This window comes from Triturus cristatus, chromosome 4_2, assembly GCF_964204655.1.
Source record: "Triturus cristatus chromosome 4_2, aTriCri1.1, whole genome shotgun sequence".
Taxonomy (NCBI): Eukaryota; Metazoa; Chordata; class Amphibia; order Caudata; family Salamandridae; genus Triturus; species Triturus cristatus.
In genome coordinates, this window is record NC_140586.1 from 846,069,467 (window position 1) to 846,091,254 (window position 21,788).

The 21,788-nt window shown below is 48.8% G+C and overlaps 1 protein-coding gene across 1 annotated transcript in view; it reads right to left on the reverse strand.

Moving 5' to 3' along the window:
- Window positions 1-21,788, reverse strand: part of TESK2 (testis associated actin remodelling kinase 2) — a 566,234-nt gene that overhangs the window by 34,375 nt on the left and 510,071 nt on the right. Inside the window, exon 10 of the mRNA XM_085602833.1 lies at window positions 17,469-17,555. Coding sequence (XP_085458959.1) covers window positions 17,469-17,555 — 87 coding nt within the window. The remainder of the gene's footprint in view (window positions 1-17,468; window positions 17,556-21,788) is intronic.

Below are 21,788 nucleotides of genomic sequence, written 5' to 3' on the forward strand. Positions count from 1 at the left end.
CCTCCATGAATCTCTTCACCACCTGCGAGCTGAAGAAACTTCCACCCTTCTCACCTCTGGTGTAGGCAACGATCGCTGCTAGGTGCACCCTTAGGGAGCTCGAGCAGAGGTTACTCTTTAGAAGGTGTGTGAGGTACCTCAGCACCGTTGAGTCTCTTGTCATTCTGTTGTGCAGGCCCTTCTTCCTGCACCACACCGTGAATCTCTTCCACTTTGCGCTGTAGCACTTTCTTGTAGTAGGTTTCCTTGCCTCCCGTAGCACTCGCATAGTGCTCTGAGGTAACCTTAGGTGTGCGAACTCTAGGTCTTCAGGAGCCATGCTGCTAGGTTGAGGGTCTCTGGCTCTGGGTGCAGGACCTCCCCGTTTTGCATTGAGAGCAGGTCTTTTCTTCGCTCGAACCTGTACGGATTGCCTTGCGCCATTTCTTGAATCTGTGAGAACCATGTCTGCCTCGCCCACTGTGGGGCCACCAGGATCAGAGTCATGTTGCTGGTTCTGCACTTGTCGAGCACTCTGTGCAACAGGGGTATCGGTGGAAAGGCGTAGGCAAATGTCCTCGACCAGCTTATCCATAGGGCATTTCCCTTGGATTGCTGATCTGGTTGCCTGGACGCGAAGCTTTGGCATTTTGCATTGTGGCGTGTTGCAAAAAGGTCTATTGTGGGAGTCCCCCATCTCCGGAAGAGTTTCTCCGTTTCCTGGCCATTGAGCTCCCACTCGTGCGATGCTGAGGTCTGCCTGCTCAGCCAGTCTGCCTCCACATTGTCCTTCCCTGGTAGGTGAATTGCCAGTAGATCTATCCTGAGAGGTATGGCCCATCTCCAAATCTCCTGAGCTAGGGATGAGAGGGGAAACGACTGTGTCCCCCCTTGTTTGTTGATGTAGAACATCGCCGTGGTGTTGTCTGTCTGCACCAACACCCTCTGCCCGCACAGGTGTCTCTGGAAAGCCTTCAGGGCTAGCAGTATTGTTTTCAACTCGAGGTAGTTGATGTGGCGGACCGCGTCTGCCGGAGCCCATAGACCCCTCACTCTGAGGTTGTCCATGTGCGCTCCCCATCCCATCTGCGATGCGTCCGTGGTAATGGTCACTGTTGGGCTTGGTGGTGTCAGGCTTCTCCCTGTTGTTATGTTGTCTCTGTTCCACCAAGTTATCTCCTCCTGCACTGCGTGCGTAACAACCACTAGATCCTCCCAACTTCCGTTTGCTTGTGACCATTGCTGTTGCAGCCATTCCTGGAATGGTCTCATGTGCAGGCGTACATTCGGCACCAGCTGGATACAGGACGCCATCATCCCCATCATCTTGCTCACCGCCCTCACTGTCAGAGCTCGCCCCTTCTGGTAGAGCTGCGTCTCCTTCAGTAGGGCATCTGTCCTCCTGTCGCTGGGCACTACTGTACTGTTGAGGGAGTTGATCTGTGCCCCCAGGAAAATCTTTACCTGCTCCGGTTCCAGCGATGATTTTCCCCAGTGGATGGAAAATCCCAGATTTGTGAGGGTGTCCGTTACGCGTTTTGCGTGCCTCTCGCACTTCTCGCGTGAGTTTGCCTTGACCAGCCAGTCGTCCAAGTAGGGGTATACGTGTATGCCCTGCTTTCGTAGGTGTGCCGCTACCGCCGACAGGCATTTTGTAAAGACCCTTGGCGCTGATTTTAATCCGAAGGCCGGGGTAGTGAACTGGTAGTGTTCCTGTTCGATGTTGAATCTTAGAAGGCCCTTGTGCCTTCTGTTTATTGGGATGTGAAGGTAGGCATCCTTGAGGTCCACGGTGACCATGAAGTCCCCTTCTCTTATCTGTGGCAGTACCTCCTGCAGTGAAGTCATTTTGAACCTTTGTGTTTTGACGAACTTGTTTAGGTACCGGAGGTCCAGTATGGGTCTGAGGTCTCCGTCTACCTTCGGAACCACGAAGTAGTTTGAGTAGACCCCTTTGTTGCGTTCCCTGAACGGCACTGTCTCTATGGCTCCCTTTTGCAGGAGTTTCCTTGTTTCTTCTCTGAGTATTGCCAGTTCTTGGGCCGATCTCTGTCTTTCCTTCGGCTTTCTGTTTGGAGGTCTTTTCTCCAAGTCTACGCAGTATCCGTACTGCACGATGTTCCGTATCCACTTGTCTGTGGTTATGCGCCGCCACTCCTGAAGGTAGAACCTCAGCCTTCCGCCTACCGGTGACGTATGCTCGTAGGCTCTTGGATCTTCTCTTCCCCCTGATGACACCTTTTTGCGCCTCACCCTTGGGGGCCTGACGAGGGTGGGCGTCTTCTTGCGTGCTGAGTCACTTCGAGGAGGGCTGATCGCCCCCTCTCCTCCTTTGGCCACGTCCGTTCCCTCTCCCTCGAAAGGACTGGCCCCGAGGTTGATATTGCCAGCTTTGCTTCTGCTGACTTTGTCCGTGACCTTCGCCCTGCTGACCTTGTTGGAACGCCTGGTGCGACGTCCCCTGTTGGCTTCCACCCCTACCGTAGGGTCTCCTCGAGGGATTTCCTCGTCTCATTCCCCTCAGCTGCAGGGCCCCCATGGACCTCGCTGTCTCGTTCTCCTTCTTGAGCTGGGTGAGCTTCTCGTCCACCGTTGCTCCGAACAGTGTCTCTCCGTTGAAGGGAGTGCCCAGGATGTTGTTCTGCACTTCCGGTTTGAATCCCGAGATTCTTAGCCATGCATGCCTCCTTTCTGTGACCCCTATGGCCATGAGTCTTGCTGAAGTCTCTGCCCCATCCAACGCCGTCTTTATACAGGAGTTGGCGATGTTCTTGCCTTCATCTACCAGGTGAGAGGCTCTCTGGCGGTATTCTTCGGGGAGGTGCTTTACTAGCTCCCCCATTTCATCCCAGTGTTGGTACTGGTGTCTATTTAGGAGTGCATTTGAATTCGCCATGCGCCAGTGCATTGCGGCGTTCCTCTCGACCTTTCTGCCTGTGAGGTCGATTCTCCTGCTCTCTTTATCTGGAGGTGGGCCCGAGGTTGCTGGCACGTTGGCCCTTCTCCTGGCCGTGGAGGCAATGATGGAGTCTGCGGTGACGCTACCCTTGATGTAAGGTGGGTCCAGGGAGGAGTGTTTATACTTTTTCTCTGTCCTGGGCGTGATCGACCGACAGGTGGCAGGCTCCTTGAAGGCTTCTCTCCCCTGGTTCATCACGCTTTGTAGCATGGGGAGGAACTGGCTCCTAGTCTGGATGGGGAGCAGTGTTTCGACGAGAAAATCTGCTTTCGGCCTCTCCTCGTCGAGCTTGACGCCGAAGGCCATTGCTGCGCTCTTCACCACCATATTGTACACCCCAATGTCGTCTGGTGGCGAAGGCCTCGAGGGGTACGTGTCCACGGCCTCCTCCGGGTTTTCGGTGTCGAGATCTTGCCATTCGACGTCGTTGCCGGTAGATGTCGCCGATTCGAAGAACGATTGTTGGTCTTCTTCCTCGGCTTCTTCCTCATAATAGGGCTCCTCTTCCTCTTCGAGGTCCCTTGTCAGCCCTTCGGCGTCGAACTCCTCCTCGACTTCGACGACGTCCGCCGCTGAAACCGTTGGAATCTTGAATTCCTTCATCCTGGCGTCGAACTCCTTCTTCCTTTGAAGGATGTTCTCCATTTCGGCCTCGAGCCGCCTCTTCTTTTTCTCCATTTCGGAGATGCTTTCGGTGTCGACCGTGGGCCTTTTCGATGAAACTTGCGTCGACGTCGAACGCTCTTTCTGCGTCGATCGGCCCGTTTCATGGGATGATTTCGACGACCCCTGCCTTTCGGCGTCTTTCTGCGCCAGGGAGTCCTTTTGTAAGGATCCGCTGGGCCTTTTGTCCGAAGTTCCCCCTTTGGACGTCGAAGTTTTCGGCGCCGGGGCTCCCTTCGTGGACCTTGACTCAGTTTTTCTCGAGTCACCCTCGTGTTTTCGAGGTGTTTTTTGATTTGCGCTCGACGATTCTCTTACCTCGTCTTCTTTCTTCTTGTCGGTCTCTACGACCGTGAAGTTTTCGGCTGCCTCGGCGACGTTGTCCTCGTCGTCCGTGTCGAGGCCCAGCGCGTAGAGTGTCGGGGGTTTTCCTTGGCCCTCCATGTTGGCGTTGGCTCTCCTCTGCCTCTCTCTCACCCTGAGTGTCTTCGGCGCGAAGACTGAGCAGGCGTTGCAGTCGATACTCTGATGATCCACCGGTAGGCAGAGGTTGCAGACCGGATGCAGGTCTTTCTGCGCGAACTTGTGGTGGCAGTTTGGGCAGAACTTGAATGGCGTCTTGTCCATTTCGCTCAGGGTCTCTGAGCGTGCATTCTCCAAGGTTGTCGAAGAAAAAGGCTCGCTGGTCTTCTTTCTTCGCGTTCCTGTCGAAATCTGTTCTTTCCTGATGTCTTCTCTTGATTCTATCGATGAAACTCGCTTTTCTTCCTTCTTCCTCCGAGTGAACTTCTGGAGCTTCCCGATGACGATCCAGACCCAACGGCGGAAAAAAGAATCTGAAGATGGCGCCCCAAAGGTGGGACTTCCGCAGGAAGCACGACGACGTCACGGGAGGTGCACCAAATGGTGGACGTCGACGCCCACCTGGGCTACAAAAAAAAAAAAAAAAAAAACAAAGAAAAGACTACGAATCCGGACCCAACCACAAGATCGCGGAATAATGCACAGCTAGTGAATCCAGAAAGATTCACGCTGCAAAATAGCCATTTAGCAAGTGCCCCCTCCCAAAGTGATGTAGGGTGATTATTCTTTCCAGGTTTAAAGGGGTCAGAGGAAGAAAGAATGGGGAAATGTTTGTGGCATTTCTAATGTAAGTGCTCATTATGGCAAGTCTGAAGAATAGACTAGGTGAACCTTGACCCGGTGAGACACTGATCTTTGTAACAGTAGTCTCGAGCAGTGGAGGAGCAGTCTTTTTTAGGGTCTTAATTATTGTTCTATTATTGCGGAGAGAAACTGACATCTAGAAAGAGTGTGTTTTTTATGCATGATGATCCGTGACCTGAGCATTCCACAGGACTAGTCGATGTACCAGTGCAGTGATGATGCAGGTTTTTACAGATCGTCAGTTTTGTAATGTTGGTCTAAGTTTGTATTTTTTCAAGGACTTGAAAGTTGCATAGCAGTTCATTGATCACTTTTCTCACCTATAAAAGCCTCTAAGCGCACTGCCCACTCCTAGTCATCCCGTTTTACTTCATCTGAAGTTTTATTAATTGAAGCTCCAGATGGGCACTGCGATTAACCTGAAAACTTTAACAAAGGCACACAATCACCCTGCAGCTGCGCTCTATTAAGAAAAGAAATGTAGCAACTCTACAAACATGGCGGGTAAAGCACACTCAGTGTTTGCAGACTTGCTGTATTTCTCTTCTTAATAGAGCTGGGCTGCGGGGTGATTGTGTGACTTTTTAAACTCTTCTGTACTTGGCATAGTGTGCCCCCCCCAACTTGTATTTTCCTGTTTCTGTCATTGCATCCAGATATAGGATACAACAAGTAACATCATACCTACAACAAGTTTGACTATTGGCTTGGTCAGTGGTTGTTAGTTGCAGAAGATAAATAAGCAGCAACTACGGCTTGTATATATTATTGAAAAAGCTTCCACTTAAAGCCCTGGTGACACACCAGCAATGTTGCTGCCCATGAGTTTCAAAAAGAGAAGAGAAGCAAGTGTTAGTGAAGAGAATACTCCCGACAGATGGATCAGTCATTTACACACTTACAGCTGCCATCTGCTCAGACCTGCATCTTGGCAAGATTAAAAATCTTGACAAGGCCTAACCAGCCTTCCACCCTTCTTAGTTAGTTTGTTCAGGTGAGCATGGTTACATAGAGCAAGCGTTTAGAAATGAAAAGATGGCGAAAAAGGCTCCTCATAGAACTCCCTAACGTCGATATGCAGAGACGCTACTTCTGGAGCATTGCCACACCACACTCGCTGTCTTCTCGGACATATCTTTTGTCCTTTTTTCTTCCACTCCCCAGCTGCTCTCGCCATCTCCTTCTCTTCTTTTTTTTCTTCCTCATATCAGTCCTGCTCCACGTTAACACACTTTTCCCTTCTCCCCATCCCATTCTTGTCTCCATTTCCCTCTCACTGCCTGTTCTTTGCTTTCTATCTTACCGGTTGTCCATTCTTCGTTCCAGTTCTCCAAAGCCTCTGGCTGCCTTTCTCTTTCCGTCCCTCTTACCAATTTCTCCATTACCTCCTTCCCCATTTCTCGTCGTTGCGCCCTCACTTTTTTCTACTATGTTCCTCTTTCCCGCTTTCTCTGCCACTAAATCCTATTTCTCACTAGTCTACTCTCCTTTTTTCCTTCAGGCTATTTTACAATTTTGAAAACGCATATCACTATTCCTGAATATTAGATGGAAGCACATTTAGAATTTGGAGCAGTGTGCCTCTGCAGTGGCTGTGACCTGACCAAAAAGGACATGAAAAAGGTGAAATTGGATCATAAATCCAAAGCTGGTCTAATCAGGGGCCCCAGAAATAAGTTTGGCCTAGGGCATTCAAGATCCTTAAGATGTTCCTGTGCATTTGTTAAAGTTTTCATGTTAATCGCAGCACCGATCATGAGATGCAATTAACACGAAAAACTTAACAAATGCACACAATCACCCCGCAGCCCAACCCTATTAAGAAAAGAAATGCAGCAACATAGCTGCCAAGGTTTCAAATTGCAATGTGGGACGTTTTCATAATTTCACTGTAACTATTAGTGCCATTTGAACAGGGCCGTACTTATTGCTGGTGGCGCCTGGAGTGACAATGTTTGTTGGCGCCCCAATGACCACCTCTGCCACGGATACTCTCATTACCAACCTTTAACAGTGCCCCTCAAGTCTCCATAACCCCCTCTCGCTTTCATATTTATTTTGTTTAATAGCGCCACTCATACCAGTGTAAGGTGTTAAGCACTTTACATCACATACACATTACACAGAGACACTGAATCATAGTGCGTAAATCAATGTATAGGAAATATTACATCAGACAGAGGAATAACATTTCTCTTCTTAACAGAGCTGGGCTGCTAGGGTTTTAACCCCTATGACGCTTGTGACGGAACGGTTCCGTCATGCACGTCGGTTGGGCTGTGCTTATGACGGAACCGTTCCGTCATGGCCCCGCCCGCGCTCAGATCCTTCAGCACTGCGCGGGAATCCGCGCAGCGCTGAAGGGGTTAAGCAAAAGATTGGAGTGATATTTGGCGCTGCACACACGCGCGGTCTGGTTCTTGGCGCACAGCCACGGCTGCAGCACACAGAGACCCTACACTGCCGCACACAGGGGGAAAATATTAGAGGGAACATTGGTCTACACCCTTTTAGCTTAACTACGTGTGTTTAAACACATGATCCTAAAGACCATCTCATTGCTCAAATAGGTGTAATTACTGATATTTATATGTTTCCCTCATCTTCATTGCTTGATTTTGCGCGCAAGGAAGTGTCACTCAGTCGTTGAAATGTCACTCCTGATTACACTGAAATTATGAAAATATCACACATCGCTATCTGAAACCTTGCCAGCTATGTGGAATAAGCTTGATCTTTCTATTTGCTCTGAAACTACCTTCATGAGATTTAGAGAAAAATTAAAAACTCTGTTAATGCAGGCGTAATATTTTAGTCCTCATTTAGTGATTGTGGTGATAGGCTCCACTCTGGTTTTCTACAGGACGCCTGTAGAGAACAGAACGCTGTATTGAACAGATTACCACAACAAGTTCTGCTGAATAAGTCTATCCGCAAATTCTGAACCTGGTGTCAGACAGCAAGCGTAAACTCAAAACAAGTACACTTGTATGCTGGTAGGTGGTGTTGTGAGGCCGATGTCGTCATGCTCTGGAAGTGATGATCGGGCCGCACATAAACGTCACCCAGGTGCGCTGACGTCAGCTCCTTTCTTTACATGCTTCCAGACGCGTATCCATAACTTAGTCCTCTTGTCTTTTACAAGTATCTTTTCTCCAAAAGGCAAATGCTACTTACCAATATGCATCTGTTCTTGGCATGGAGATTACCTTCACTATTGCCTGAGGCTTGAGCCGGGCTGCTAGCTTTTAAAAAACGCTCTGATTCAGATTTTAACTTGTTACTGTGATTATCCTTTGTGTCCTACCCCCCCCTGCAAGCAGTCACGGAATTTCGCGCTGCTCGATCTATTTACCGCTCAGGCGATTTAAAATACTGAGCTTACTCTCTGGAGGGAGCGCTGCACTTTCGCTCACCTGCCTCCTTCCCTGGGTGTACAGCCGATTCAGGGCTGACTCAGGAGGGCCACGCTCGAGCAGACGGCGGCGGCCATTTTGGATAGGGACAGTATAAAAACAGTAGAAGGACTTGCTTCGCGAGGAGATTACCTTCACTATTGCCTGAGGCTTGAGCCGGGCTGCTAGCTTTTAAAAAACGCTCTGATTCAGATTTTAACTTGTTACTGTGATTATCCTTTGTGTCCTACCCCCCCCTGCAAGCAGTCACGGAATTTCGCGCTGCTCGATCTATTTACCGCTCAGGCGATTTAAAATACTGAGCTTACTCTCTGGAGGGAGCGCTGCACTTTCGCTCACCTGCCTCCTTCCCTGGGTGTACAGCCGATTCAGGGCTGACTCAGGAGGGCCACGCTCGAGCAGACGGCGGCGGCCATTTTGGATAGGGACAGTATAAAAACAGACGCCCATTGCTTCGCGCAGCGAACGCGCACAGCGGGCGCGCCATAGTCGCGCCGGAGTCCAGCCAGAGTCCTGCCCGTCTGCGCTCGTCCGCGCTCTGGGCTCTGGCATACCCTATATCGGTGAGTAAAGCCACTATATCCATCATGACTCTTACATACTCCTCCGAAGAGTTATTCGCGCTACGTGGTGCTCCCAATAATAACTGCTCCACCTACCCTTTCCCGCCTCACAAGTTCAGCTGTCCTCGCTGCAACTTTTCATTAAAAACCCCTACCACATGCAGATCCCTCCAACATCAAGGCAGACGAAAGAGACAGGTATGCTCTAGGACAACTTCCACTCGCCCCCTCTTAAGATTTTGGAGCATAAATTGCCGATCCTTACCACAACATAGATACAATATCCACGATTTTCTAGATCAAAATCAACCTGATGCTATATTCCTGACCGAGACGTGGCTCAGAGACTGCTCGGGCCCGGATGTGGCAGACGCCATTCCCTCTAACTACGCCATTCTTCGTCAGGATAGAGTTTCCGGTAGGGGTGGAGGAATTGCAATTATTTACAAAAATGTATACTCTTGTAAATTGGTAGACACCACTCAAAAAGATTGTGAATCAGCCCTTTTTAAATTATCCATTACCCCCCAATTTACGCTGTCAGGGCTACTGGTATACCGTCCCCCTGGGACAGCGAGCCCTTGGATAACATCGTTACCGGACTTCCTAGCCCCAGTACTGCTTAAAGCGCCTAATTTCACAATCTTAGGGGACTTAAACATACATTTAGACGACCATGAGTGCCCTAATAGGAATCAGCTTCTCCCTATTCTGGAAGCTTTTAACCTTCAACTTCTAAACACAGGTCCCACTCATTGTGCCGGTCACTTACTGGACCCGATCCTATCTAACCTGTCCCTAGATTGTTCTCGTGAAGCCCTACAAATCACCTGGTCCGACCACTTAGCTGTCCCCTTCTCTTATGACATGGCTGATACAGTAATAAGACCTGAGGTGGAAACTACGCGGCCAGTTCGGAATTGGGGGAAGATTAACTTGCCAGAACTCAATAAACTACTGATCAAAACACTCCCATGTGTTGAACTACCAACTGCCGCTCTCAATTGCGCCACTGAACTCTGGCTAACCACTGCAGTCAATACAGCGCTTCCAATGACATCAAAGCCCGCATTTTCACACCACCCTCCTGCTCCATGGTATTCGGAACAACTTAAAAGCCTCCGCTCACATTGTAAGACCTTGGAGCGTAAATGGAGACAAGGCTATTCTCCTTCACGTAAAGCCACATATAAAGAAGCCTTAAAAAAATACCACTACAGTTGTAAAACTGCTAAAGCAGACTACACAAGGAAAACTGTGACTGATGCACAAAACTGCCCAAAGGTGCTATTCTCTGTTGTCAAAAAATTGACTGGTGCTAACTCGATCCCTCCTCCCCCGGCACTTGATGGCACTCAGTGTCAGTCCTTAGCGGATTACTTCATTGATAAAGTTGATCTTATCTATGAAAATTTCACTACACCTCTAGGTACTATGTACACTGCCCTTGACATAGTCCAAAAATTGGAAAACAATGACACTGATGCAGAAGTCACTACTTGGCAGCCCTTAGACGCCATTTCTTTCCTCTCCTGTTTAAATAGTGTGAGATCGGGCTCCCCACAGGACGCTCTCCCGGCCAAAATATTAAAACAATTAGACCCCCTCACTCATCCCCCCATCATTAAATTACTCAACGCTTCTCTGAGCGAGGCCCATGTCCCACAACCTTGGAAACACGCCATGGTTGTACCGTTATTAAAAAAACAGGGTGCAGATCCTTCAAATCCTGCTAACTTTCGCCCTATATCTTTGTTGCCAATTTTCTCAAAGATATTGGAGAGACATATAAATTCTCAGCTCTCCAAACTGGTTGAAAACACTGGATTTCTCCATCCTTCTCAGTCGGGCTTTCGGCCTAGGCACTCAACCGAGACAGCCCTCCTGGGGGTGACAGAGTCTCTTAGGCACGGTGTCGATCAGGGAAACACCATGGCGCTCATCCTGCTGGATTTGAGCGCAGCTTTCGACACCGTGTCACATTCCATCCTTATTGACTCTCTGAAATCTCTAGGTGTGGCAGGCCAGGCCTTGGCCTGGCTGGCGTCTTTCCTTAGTGACCGAAGCTTCCAAGTGTTTTCTTCTAAAGCTGCCTCCGCCATTTGTCCATCCACCCGCGGCGTCCCCCAGGGCTCAATTCTTAGCCCTTTATTATTTAACATTTATGTTAAACCCTTGGCAACCATAGTCGAACAAGCTGGGCTAACCCTGTTTTCCTACGCAGATGACACCCAGATTGTCTTCTCCTTGTCAGGGAGAGACGTAAACAACATCTCCGCACTCAAGTCGGGCCTCACTCTTGTGGCCGACTGGATGCGGAGAAATTGTCTCAAGCTGAATGGGGAGAAGACCGAGGTGGTCATTCTGGGACAGAACAAACATCTTTGGGGTCCTCGCCATTGGCCCATCGAACTGGGAAATGCGCCTACACCATCTACTGCAGTTCGCAACCTGGGCGTCATTATTGACGACAGGCTAACTATGAGACAACAGGCTACTAAGGTCTCAGCCATCTGCTTTTCAACCTTGCGATGGCTTCACAAGATTTTGTGGATGCTCCCCCTCTCCTCTCGCAGAACTGTAGTCCAGGCACTTGTATCATCACGCCTGGACTATGGCAACATTCTCTATTTGGGCGCAGATAAAGCTACTATACATGTGCTGCAGGTGGTGCAAAATGCGGCCGCGCGCCTGCTAAAGAATGTCCCCAGACGCACCTCAGCCACTGCCGCTTTGCGTGACCTCCATTGGTTGAGCATCCCAGAACGCGTTAATTTCAAGGCACTCTGCTATATGTTCAAGGCTAAGCAGGGTAGCGCCCCAGTATATGTTCAGGGGCTGGTAAAACCCTATAGACCCCTGCGCTCATTAAGGTCATCGGACATTGGCAATTTCACAGTACCAAGATGGAAGCTGGCAAAAATGGGAGGCCGCTCCTTTTCCACTCTTGGTCCTAAATACTGGAACTCCCTCCCATTGGCATTAAAATCCGAGACCAACTTACTCCGCTTCCGTAAGGCTTTGAAGACCCTGCTCTTTACTAAGCGTGACCAATAGTCGGCAGAGGCCTTAAGTCAAGGTGACATTCTCTTTTCTTCTACAGTCTATCCCTGGCGCCGGGAAACCCATTGTGGGTAGCTGTGCGCGGTACAAGCTTAAATAAATAAATAAATAAATAAATGTAGAGCTGCAGATCCACACACTTCGCATAGACCGCCATCTGGTGTTTGCACTTGTTTTTGTCCTGGAAAGTGTTTGGAAGTCACGATATCGGAGACTCCTCCTTTGGATCATAATGCACATGGGCATCGGCTCCATATTCAGATTGTTTTTCACCAGCAGGGAAATGATGGAGCTTTATAAGAAACAGGAAAGACGCCCATGTATGCTGTATCTAAATAAGATGGTACTGGAACAGATGAAGGTAGCCAGGGAGGCGGGTGGGCGTGTGTGGATCTGCAGCTCTACATGCCAAGAACTGATGCATACTGGTTACTAGCATTTGCCGTTCGAGGCAAATGAGCTGCAGATCACACACTTAGCATAGATTGTATAGCAGTACCCATCCTTAGCGGCGACCACCAGTATCTGCTGCAGTAGTTTGAAATTGTGTTTCGAGAACAGCCTGGCCCACACTAGCTTGTTTTGTTTGCACATCCACACAATAGTGTTTTGTGAATGTGTGTGGTGTAGACCATGTAGCTGGCTTGCAGATGTCATCTAAGGGAATGTTTCCTAAAAATGCCATAGAAGCCCCTATCTTTCGTGAAGAGTGGGCTTTCGGAGGAACAGATAAAGTATGTTTTGCTTTGTGGTAGCAAATTTGTATGCATTTTACGATCCATCTAGCCATCCCAGACTTTGATATGGGGTTGCCTTTGTGTGGTGGTGAGAAAGACACAAAAAGTGTTTTGGTCTTACGAAAAGGTTGTGTTCTCTCGATGTAATAAAGCAATGCTCCTTTAACATCTGAAGTATGAAGAGTTCTTTCTGCGACTGTCTGTGGTTGCGAGAAAAATACGGGCCACTCCACAGACTGATTGAGGTGAAAGGGAGAAATGACTTTTGGAAGAAATTTAGGATTAGTTCGTAGAACAACCTTATGATGGATTTGCAAAAAAAGGTTCCTGGATATTTAGTGCTTGTAGCTCACGAACTCTCCTAAGAGAAGTAATGGCCACTAGGAAAGCAACTTTCCATGTTAAGAATTGTAGCTCACATTTATGTAAGGTTCAAAAGGAGGGCCCATCGTGAGAACGATGTTTAAATTCCACACAGGTGAGGGTGGAACTCTGGGAGGAATTATCCTTTTAAGGCCTTCCATAAAGGCTTTGACGGCAGATACCTTGAAAAGTGATAAGTGTTGTCTATTGTGTAGGTATGCTGCTATGGCAGCAAGGTGCAGTCTAATAGACGTATAGGCTAAGTTGCAGCTTTGGAGGTGTAGCAGGCACCCTATGATGTGTTGGATAGACACGTCTAGGGGATTGATGGTGTTATGACAATATATCACAAATCTCTTCCAATTGGCTGCATAGCAGGCTCTAGTGGTGGGACGTCTAGCTGCTTTAATGAAGTTCATACAGTCAGGGGGAAGATTAAGGTAACCAAACTCTAAGACCGCAGGAGCCATATCGCAAGGTTGAACGGAGCTGGGTCCGGGTGTCTGATCTCTCCACGGTTCTGGGTTAAGAGGCGTGGTGAGAGGTGTAATTTTTGGTGCGGAGCTACCGACAGTTTCAGTAATGTGGTGTACCACGGTTGTCTGGCCCAAGTTGGAGCAACTAGAATGAGAGTCAGCGAGTATTGCTGTAGTTTGCGCACCACCAGTGGAATGAGTGGGAGAGGCGGAAAAGCGTACGCAAATTTGCCTGACCAATTCATCCATATTGCATTGCCTTTGGACAATGGGTGTGGATATCTGGCGGCAAAGCTTGGGCATTTGGCGTTTGTGGGTGGCGAAGAGGTCTGTCTGTGGTTGCCCCCACATTTGAAAGAATGGCTGAAGAAATTGCGGATGAAGTTCCCACTCGTGGATCTGTTGTGTTTGACAACTTAACAGATCGGCTATGGTGTTTTGGACTCCCGGGACATGTTGGGCTAGGAGAAATATATTCTTTGGTATAGCCCATCTCCATATACTCTGTGCTAGCTGAGAGCTGCAGAGAGTGCCCCGCCTTGTTTCTGTATGTAGTACACGGCTGTCATGTTGTCTGTGCGGACTAAGACAGCTTTGCCTGATATTTGCTTTTGGAATGCTTTTAAGGCTAAGAATATGGCTAGTAACTCCAGGTGGTTGATGTGGAGTAACTTTTGTTGAGGTGTCCATCTGCCCTGCATGGTGTGATGTAATAGGTGAGCTCCCCATCCGGAGAGCGATGCGTCCGCTGTCATGACAATTTGCAGAACTGGCTCTAGGAACGGTCGCCCTTTGGAAAGGTTTTTGGTGTTCCACCACTGGAGAGAGCAATGAGTGCGACCGTCTACCAACACCAGATCTGTTAGCTGACCTTAAGCCTGGTTCCATTGGCGTACTAAGCACTCTTGTAGCAGACGCATCTGGAGTCTTGCGTGAGGCACTATAAATATGCAAGGGGCCATCATCCCTATGAGTTGCATGAACACTCGAGCTGGAAGGGGGTGTTGAGGTTGAAATTTGGGGAGGAGACCCTGCATGCTTGCTATCCTGGCTGGAGTGGGATAGGCTAGCGCTCTTGAGGTATTGTTGTATGTGGGATGGTTGCAGATGGGACTTGGTGTGGTTTACTGTGAACCCCAAGTCGTGGAGTAGTTGGGTAGTCGCGTAAGTGTGGTGTACACACTGGTTGTATGCGCTGGCTTTTATGAGCCAGTCGTCGAGATATGGGAAGACGTGAATTTGCTGTCTTCTTAAGTGGGCTGCTACTACTGCAAGGCACTTGGTGAATACCCTTGGTGCAGTTGTGACTCCAAACGGGAGCACTTAGAATTGATAGTGCTGCCCGTCCACTATAAACCTGAGATACTTCCTGTGAGCTGCGTGAATGGAAATATGGAAGTAGGCGTCCTTGAGGTCTGTGGTAGCAAGGAATTCAGCTTGTGATAGAAGAGGAAGGACCTGCTGAAGTGTGACCATGTGGAAATGGTCTGAGTGTATGTATAGGTTTAGGGGTCTGAGGTCTAAAATAGGTCTCAGAGAGCCGTCCTTCTTTGGTATGAGAAAATACAGGGAGTAGACTCCAGTGTTTTGTTGGCTAAGGAACCAGTTCTATTGCATTTTTTTGTAGAAGGGAGATTACCTCCCGCTTTAGCAGTGATGGATGTTCTTGTGACATTGGACGCTGTTTGGGTGGTATGTTTGGGGGGGGAAGGGGGGTAAAGGTGAGTTCGAGACAGTAACCTGATTGAACTATGTCGCACCCACCTGTCTGTGGTGATGTTGGTCCAGACAGGAAGGAACTGTTGTAGTCTTCCCCCGACAGGAGTGGAACGGTCGGGGGGAAGCGGAGGGAAGTCATTGGGTAGGGGTGGAGGCAGAGCGGGTGTTAGTCTTGCCTCTGCCCTTGTTCTTGTTGCCTCTGTAACCTCCTCTCTGGTTAACCTCTGGTGAAGGTTGACTGATGGAAGCCTTGTAAGAGGTGGAAGGGTTGTCTGATGAGTAGCCTCTGGAGTTGCCTCTGTAGGAGGAGCGACGAAAAGAACGTCTGGGAGCTTGCGATTGCAAGGCTCCCATTGACTTGGCTGTGTCTGTCGTTTTTCCATTTTCTCCAGGGAGGAGTCTACATCAGGGCCAAAGAGGTGCTCTTGGTCGAATGGTTGGTTCAGGATCGAACTTTGTACTTCAGGCTTAAAGCCGGACTGCGGGGCTAGCAAAGCCACTAGTGTTTTGCTAATAGAGATAAAGCCCAGCATCGTAATATTAACTCTTATGTGAGACATGTTGGAGGCCTTGAATGGTGCAACAGACTCATAAATGACCACCCCCCCATCCTCTGAAAACACTGGTGTCGACAGGAACTGGAGAGCCCTCAATGTCCCCAGCATTTGCCTTTGTAATCATGTACCTATACAGTGGGTGGGCTGTAGCTGAAGATGGTTGCAGTTCAGAGGATTGAGCCAATAGAGATTCAGAGCCCACTCTGCCAAACCATAGCAGGCGCCGACAGAGCACAGAGGAGGCTCACACTAGTGCTGTTGGCAGGATAAGCAGACTTCTGCTGAGGTTGATAAATGGTCAGGAAGGTCCTTCTGGTGGAAGTTTAACTGGAGGCCTCTATGGGTCCATAGGCCAGAAGGTGCATCAAGGGGAGCTGGAGTTAACTTAAACATATGCAGCATAGCCTCTGTAAAGCTGAAGCTTGTTGCAGAGTCGACAAAGGCACGGAGAACTCTAGGCACATCAGTTCAAAGTTTGGCACAGAAGACAGTCTGGAACATATGGCTGTTGAGGTGCTTCAGGTGCACTAATTGTGTTTTAGAACGTAGAGCTTGGCTTCTCTTTCCCTCACAGCCTTCTGTAACATCAATTGGACCACACCCTGTCACCCCTTAGGGGCATCCTACATGGTGTGCACTTCTCATCCAGGGCCTGAATAAATATGATCCAATCACCCCCATCCTGATGGAACTTTATTGGCTTCTTTTGCAGGCCCACATCATCTGCATCATTTACAAAGCTATCATGACTAGTACCCCGGCTTTTCGTTCAGACAAGCTCACAGTCTCGGCACACCTTCAACCAGGGCATCTTCAATATGCAGTCCAAGAAGTGTAAAAAAGAAAAAAAGACAGCAGGCCTTTTCCATCTATGCACCTAGGATCTAGAATAACATCCCAGTATCCATCAGTACCGCCCCAACCATGCCACAATGAGGAAAAAGTTGCAGTCTCACCTCTTTCAAGAACACTAGATCACACTGTATTAAACGCCCACAACCCAGCTTCCTCTCCTCTTGTTGAATTCTCACCTCGCCTTTGACTACATATAGCACTTCACTGCTTTGTGGCCAAGTATCTGCTAAAGAAATATAAACTACATACATACCACGACTTGCAGTCTTGCTTAATCCTGAGGCACCCTAAGCACACATCATGTGGGCCCGCCACAGACACTGGCTTCCAACATGAGCAGCACAGTTTGAAATCTACTGTCTTTGAGGTCGACACCCCTACACACTGCTAAAGTTAAGACACTAAGAATTTGGTGAAGAAACAGAACTGGTGCTAGCAGAGCTATAGCTAGCTCCTAGTCTTTAGGTGTGGAAAAGGAGGAACTGATGTCAGTGCACAGGGGAGGTGCCTTTATGCAGCTGCATGTCATCTCCAGAGGTGGGATGGAATCACAATGGAGTTTAACAGTCCCACCCAACACCACGCAGGTGTAATTGCAAGAGATCCAGTCTGGTGCTTAGGGAGGCACCCAATATGAGGAATCTGCAGCCAAAAGTTAATTATTGGAGTGTAATGTTTGTGTGTGTGATGCAAAGAAAAATGTACATTGTGTGTATGATCTTAGTCAATCACATACTTTGAACCGGATTCCGATCACATTCAGAGCCCACACCCATAATAATGTTCTATTTACAGGGCCCTATGTTTCATGTGCTCCTGCTAGAACAACAAATGTGACCTGCCTGCAAAGGTTCCGTTGCTTCTTAGAGCTAGGTTCCCGTTATAACATACCTAAAATGGATTACATACAAATAAAATAAACACTTATTACGATTAAGAACATATACTCACATTACAACAATTAAAGGTTAGCTGTAGAAAGTCCTGGGGGCAATCTCCCACCATGTGCTGGAAACTATCATAGTCCAAACCAAAGTTCTGCAGATTGAAAGACAGGTTATCGTCAGAGGCTGTTTGGATACAATTCACAAATGGTAGCAACCACATTCATAACCACTCTACTATACTGGGCCTCACAAGGAATATGGATTGCAGGCAGCCACAGATTGGACTTCGGGCCCGATTTAGACCTTGGCGGATAGGTGAGTCCATCACAAAGGTGATTGATATCCCATCCGCCGAAATATAAATCCCTTTATATCCTATGGGATTTATATTTTGGAGGATGGGATATCCGTCACCATTGCGACAGAGTAACCCGTCCGCCAAGATCTAAAACATGCCTTTAGTCTTGTACGCGGACGTTCCAGGAGTTGGTGCAGTGATTTCCAATCAGCTCCCAGGTCACATTCCACCTGAAAAACCCTCCTATTATCCGTTCTCAAAGTCAATTTTCCCTTCTTCGGTATTTGATTGGTAAAGTATAAAGTTACAAAAAATATACACAATAGTAGTCAATATTCAAATTGTAAACATACAATTACAAAATTCATCATACTGATATGAACTCATCATCATAGTATTGCTTGTGTTGTTGCACTAGTTTATAATGGGCAAAAAAACAAAAGGTAACATTTCACAATTGTTAAACTTCATCTGAAACTGTGAGGCAGCAGTTTAAATCTTCTTAAACCTGTAATGAATATGCTACTTACCAGTATGCATCTGTTCTTGGCATGTAGGGCTGCTGACATTCATATCTGTGCATAGATCGCCGCCTAGTGTTGGGTCCGGATGTTTGCACGTTGTTGTCCTGGAAGAGTCTTCGAAGTATCCTTGGATAGGTGACTCCTCCCCTGGACTACAATGCGCATGGGCATCCTCTCCATCCTCAGATTGATTTTCGCCATTGTGGCAGTGATGGAGTAGATACAGAAAGTGATGACCATGCTTGCAGTAATTCTGAGAGCTGCAGCTGCGACAGGCGCCGGGGAGGAGGGAGGGCGATATGAATGTCAGCAGCCCTACATGCCAAGAACAGATGCATACTGGTAAGTAGCATATTCAGTTCGAGGCATGTGGGCTGCTGAATTCATATCTGTGCATAGAATACATAGCAGTGCCCTCTATTAGCGGCGGCTACCCGTGCCAGCTGCAGCGGTCTGAAAAAGTGTCTTGAGAACAGCCTGTCCTACAGCTGCCTGCTGTTTTGACTGCACATCTACACAATAGTGTTTTGTAAATGTGTGTGTAGTGGACCATGTGGCTGCTCTGCATATATCATGCAGGGGAATATTCCCTAGGAAGGCCATGGAAGCCCCCAACTTACGTGTTGAGTGGGCTCGTGGTGGAATAGTTAATGTGCGTTTTGCCTTTTGATAACAGATTTGAATACACTTAACTATCCATCTGGCTATCCCTGCTTTGGAGATGGCGTTACCTTTGTGGTGTGGGGCAAAGGCAACGAACAGTTGTTTTGTCTTCCTGAATGGTTTAGTCCTGTCGATGTAGTACATGAGGGCCCTCCGTACATCTAGTGTATGTAGTGCCCTTTCTGCAACAGTTTGTGGGTTTTGGAAGAAAACGGGCAGTTCAATAGTCTGATTAATGTGGAACTGCGATATTACCTTGGGCATGAATTTGGGGTTGGTACGTAGTACGACCCTGTTGGCGTGAACCTGAATAAATGGCTCTTGAACGGTTAGTGCCTGGAGTTCACTAACTCTTCTTAGGGAAGTGATCGCTACTAGGAAGGCCACTTTCCAGGTAAGGAATTGAATCTCGCATGAGTGTAGAGGTTCAAAGGGTGGACCCATCAGGCGTGTGAGGACCAAGTTGAGGTTCCACATTGGAGCCGGTGGGTGACTAGGTGGAATGACTCGTTTGAGCCCTTCCAAGAATGCTTTGATGGCAGGCACTCTGAATAGAGAGAGGTGCTGCCTGGTTTGCAGATAGGCTGATATTGCGGTCAAATGGACACGTATAGAGGTGTACGCCAGATTGCATCGGTATAGGTGTAAGAGGTAACAGATGATGTTGTGGATGGATGCGTCCAGCGGGTTGATGTCATTATTACCGCAATAAATGACGAACCTTTTCCATTTGGCTGCATAGCAAGCCCTGGTAGTGGGTCTCCTGGCCTCCTTGATGATATCCATACAGTCAGGTGGCAGGTTGAGATAGCCAAACTCTAGGACTTCAGGAGCCAGATCGCCAGGTTCAGCTGTTGCGGATCTGGGTGCTGAACCTCTCCATGGTTCTGCGTCAAATGCGCGGGTTTGATCCGCAGCCTTTGATGCGGCACCACGGAAAGTTCGAGGAAGGTGGTGTACCACGGCTGGCGTGCCCACGTGGGAGCAACTAGGACGAGTGTCAGGGAGTGTTGTCGTAGTTTCAAGCCACCAGCGGTATCAGCGGCGCTGGGGGAAAAGCGTACGCAAATCTGCCGGACCAGTTCATCCATATCGCATTGCCCTGCGACTGCGGATGTGGGAATCTGGCGGCGAAGCTTTGGCATTTTGCGTTTGCTTGTCGCGAATAGGTCTATCTCTGGATGACCCCACTGCTGGAAGTACGGTTGGAGTACTGATGGGTGTAACTCCCACTCGTGCATCTGGTGGCTGTGTCTGCTGAGCAGATCCGCCATCTGGTTGTCCTTGCCAGGGAGGTGTTCCGCCATGAGGAACATGTTCCTCTGAATGGCCCACTTCCACATGCTCTGAGCCAGATGAGACAACTGTGGAGAGTGTGTTCCTCCCTGCTTCTGTATGTAGTACATGGCAGTCATGTTGTCCGTCCGGATCAACACGACTTTGTTGCACAGATGTACTTTGAATGCCTTCATGGCCAGGAAGATTGCCATCAGTCCCAGAAGGTTGATGTGCATCTTCTTCTGTTGTGTCGTCCATAGTCCCTGCACTGTGTAGTGGAGTACATGAGCTCCCCATCCCTGGAGAGACGCGTCCGCTGTCAGTACTATTTGCGGAACAGGCTCTTGGAACGGTCGGCCCTTGCAAAGGTTTTGTGGATTCCACCAATGCAGAGAGTTGTATGCCCGACCGCTCACCAACACTAGGTCTTTCAACTGTCCTTGAGCCTGATTCCACTGACGTGCTAGGCACTCCTGAAGTGGGCGCATATGTAACCTCGCGTGCGGGACTATGAAGATGCAGGAGGCCATCATGCCTATCAACTGCATAAACACTCGCGCTGGAAGCGAGTGATTGGGTTTGAACTTGGAGATCAGCAGTTGTATGCTGTTGATCCTCACTAAATTTGGCTGAGCTGTGGCCGCCAGAGTGTCTATAGTCGCACCTAGGTACTGTTGTACGTGTGCGGGCTGGAGATGGGACTTTGGGTAATTTAGTGAGAATCCCAGACTGTGAAGAAGGTGAATGGTGCGGGACATGTGGCTTGCACATTGCTGGGCTGACTTCGCTTGAACGAGCCAGTCGTCTAGGTAGGGGTAGACGTGTATATGCTGCCTCCGTAAATGTGCTGCCACCGTAGCTAGGCACTTCGTGAAAACCCTGGGCGCTGTTGTCACACCGAAGGGAAGGACTTTGAACTGATAGTGCTGCCCCTGAACAGTGAACCTGAGGTATTTTTTGTGTGAGGGGTGGATGGGTATGTGAAAGTACGCATCCTTGAGGTCCAGTGAGGCTAGGAAGTCTCCCTGCTTGAGAAGCGGAAGGACTTGCTGTAGGGTGAGCATGTGAAAGTGCTCTGAAAGAATGTACTGGTTCAGGGGTCTCAGGTCTAATATAGGCCTGAGCGACCCGTCCTTCTTTGGAATTAAAAAGTAGAGGGAGTAAACCCCCGTACCCTGCTCGTGGATGGGGACGACCTCTATAGCGCCTTTTAGAAGCATACTTTGCACCTCTTGCTGTAAGAGCGTTAAGTGCTCTGAGGACATAGGACGGTTTCTTGGTGGTATTGTGGGTGGAGTGGAGGTTAACTCCAGACAGTAACCGTATTTTACAATATCTTTGACCCACCTGTCCGTGGTGATGGAGTTCCACGTGGACAGGAACCTATGTAGTCTTCCCCCGACAGGTGTTATGTGGTCGGGAGGAAGGGAGAGGGCGTCACTGCTTGTTCTTGGGGGAGGACCTGGTGTTGCCGTAGCCACGTCCTCTGCCCTTTGTACTGGAGCCACGATATCCACCTCGGGTGTTTTTATCGTAGGTGGTCTGTGTATTGCTTTTGTTATACGTTTGTTGTGACCCCTGTCCTCTACCTGCCCCCTTGTTTCCGGGGCGACGAAAGGAG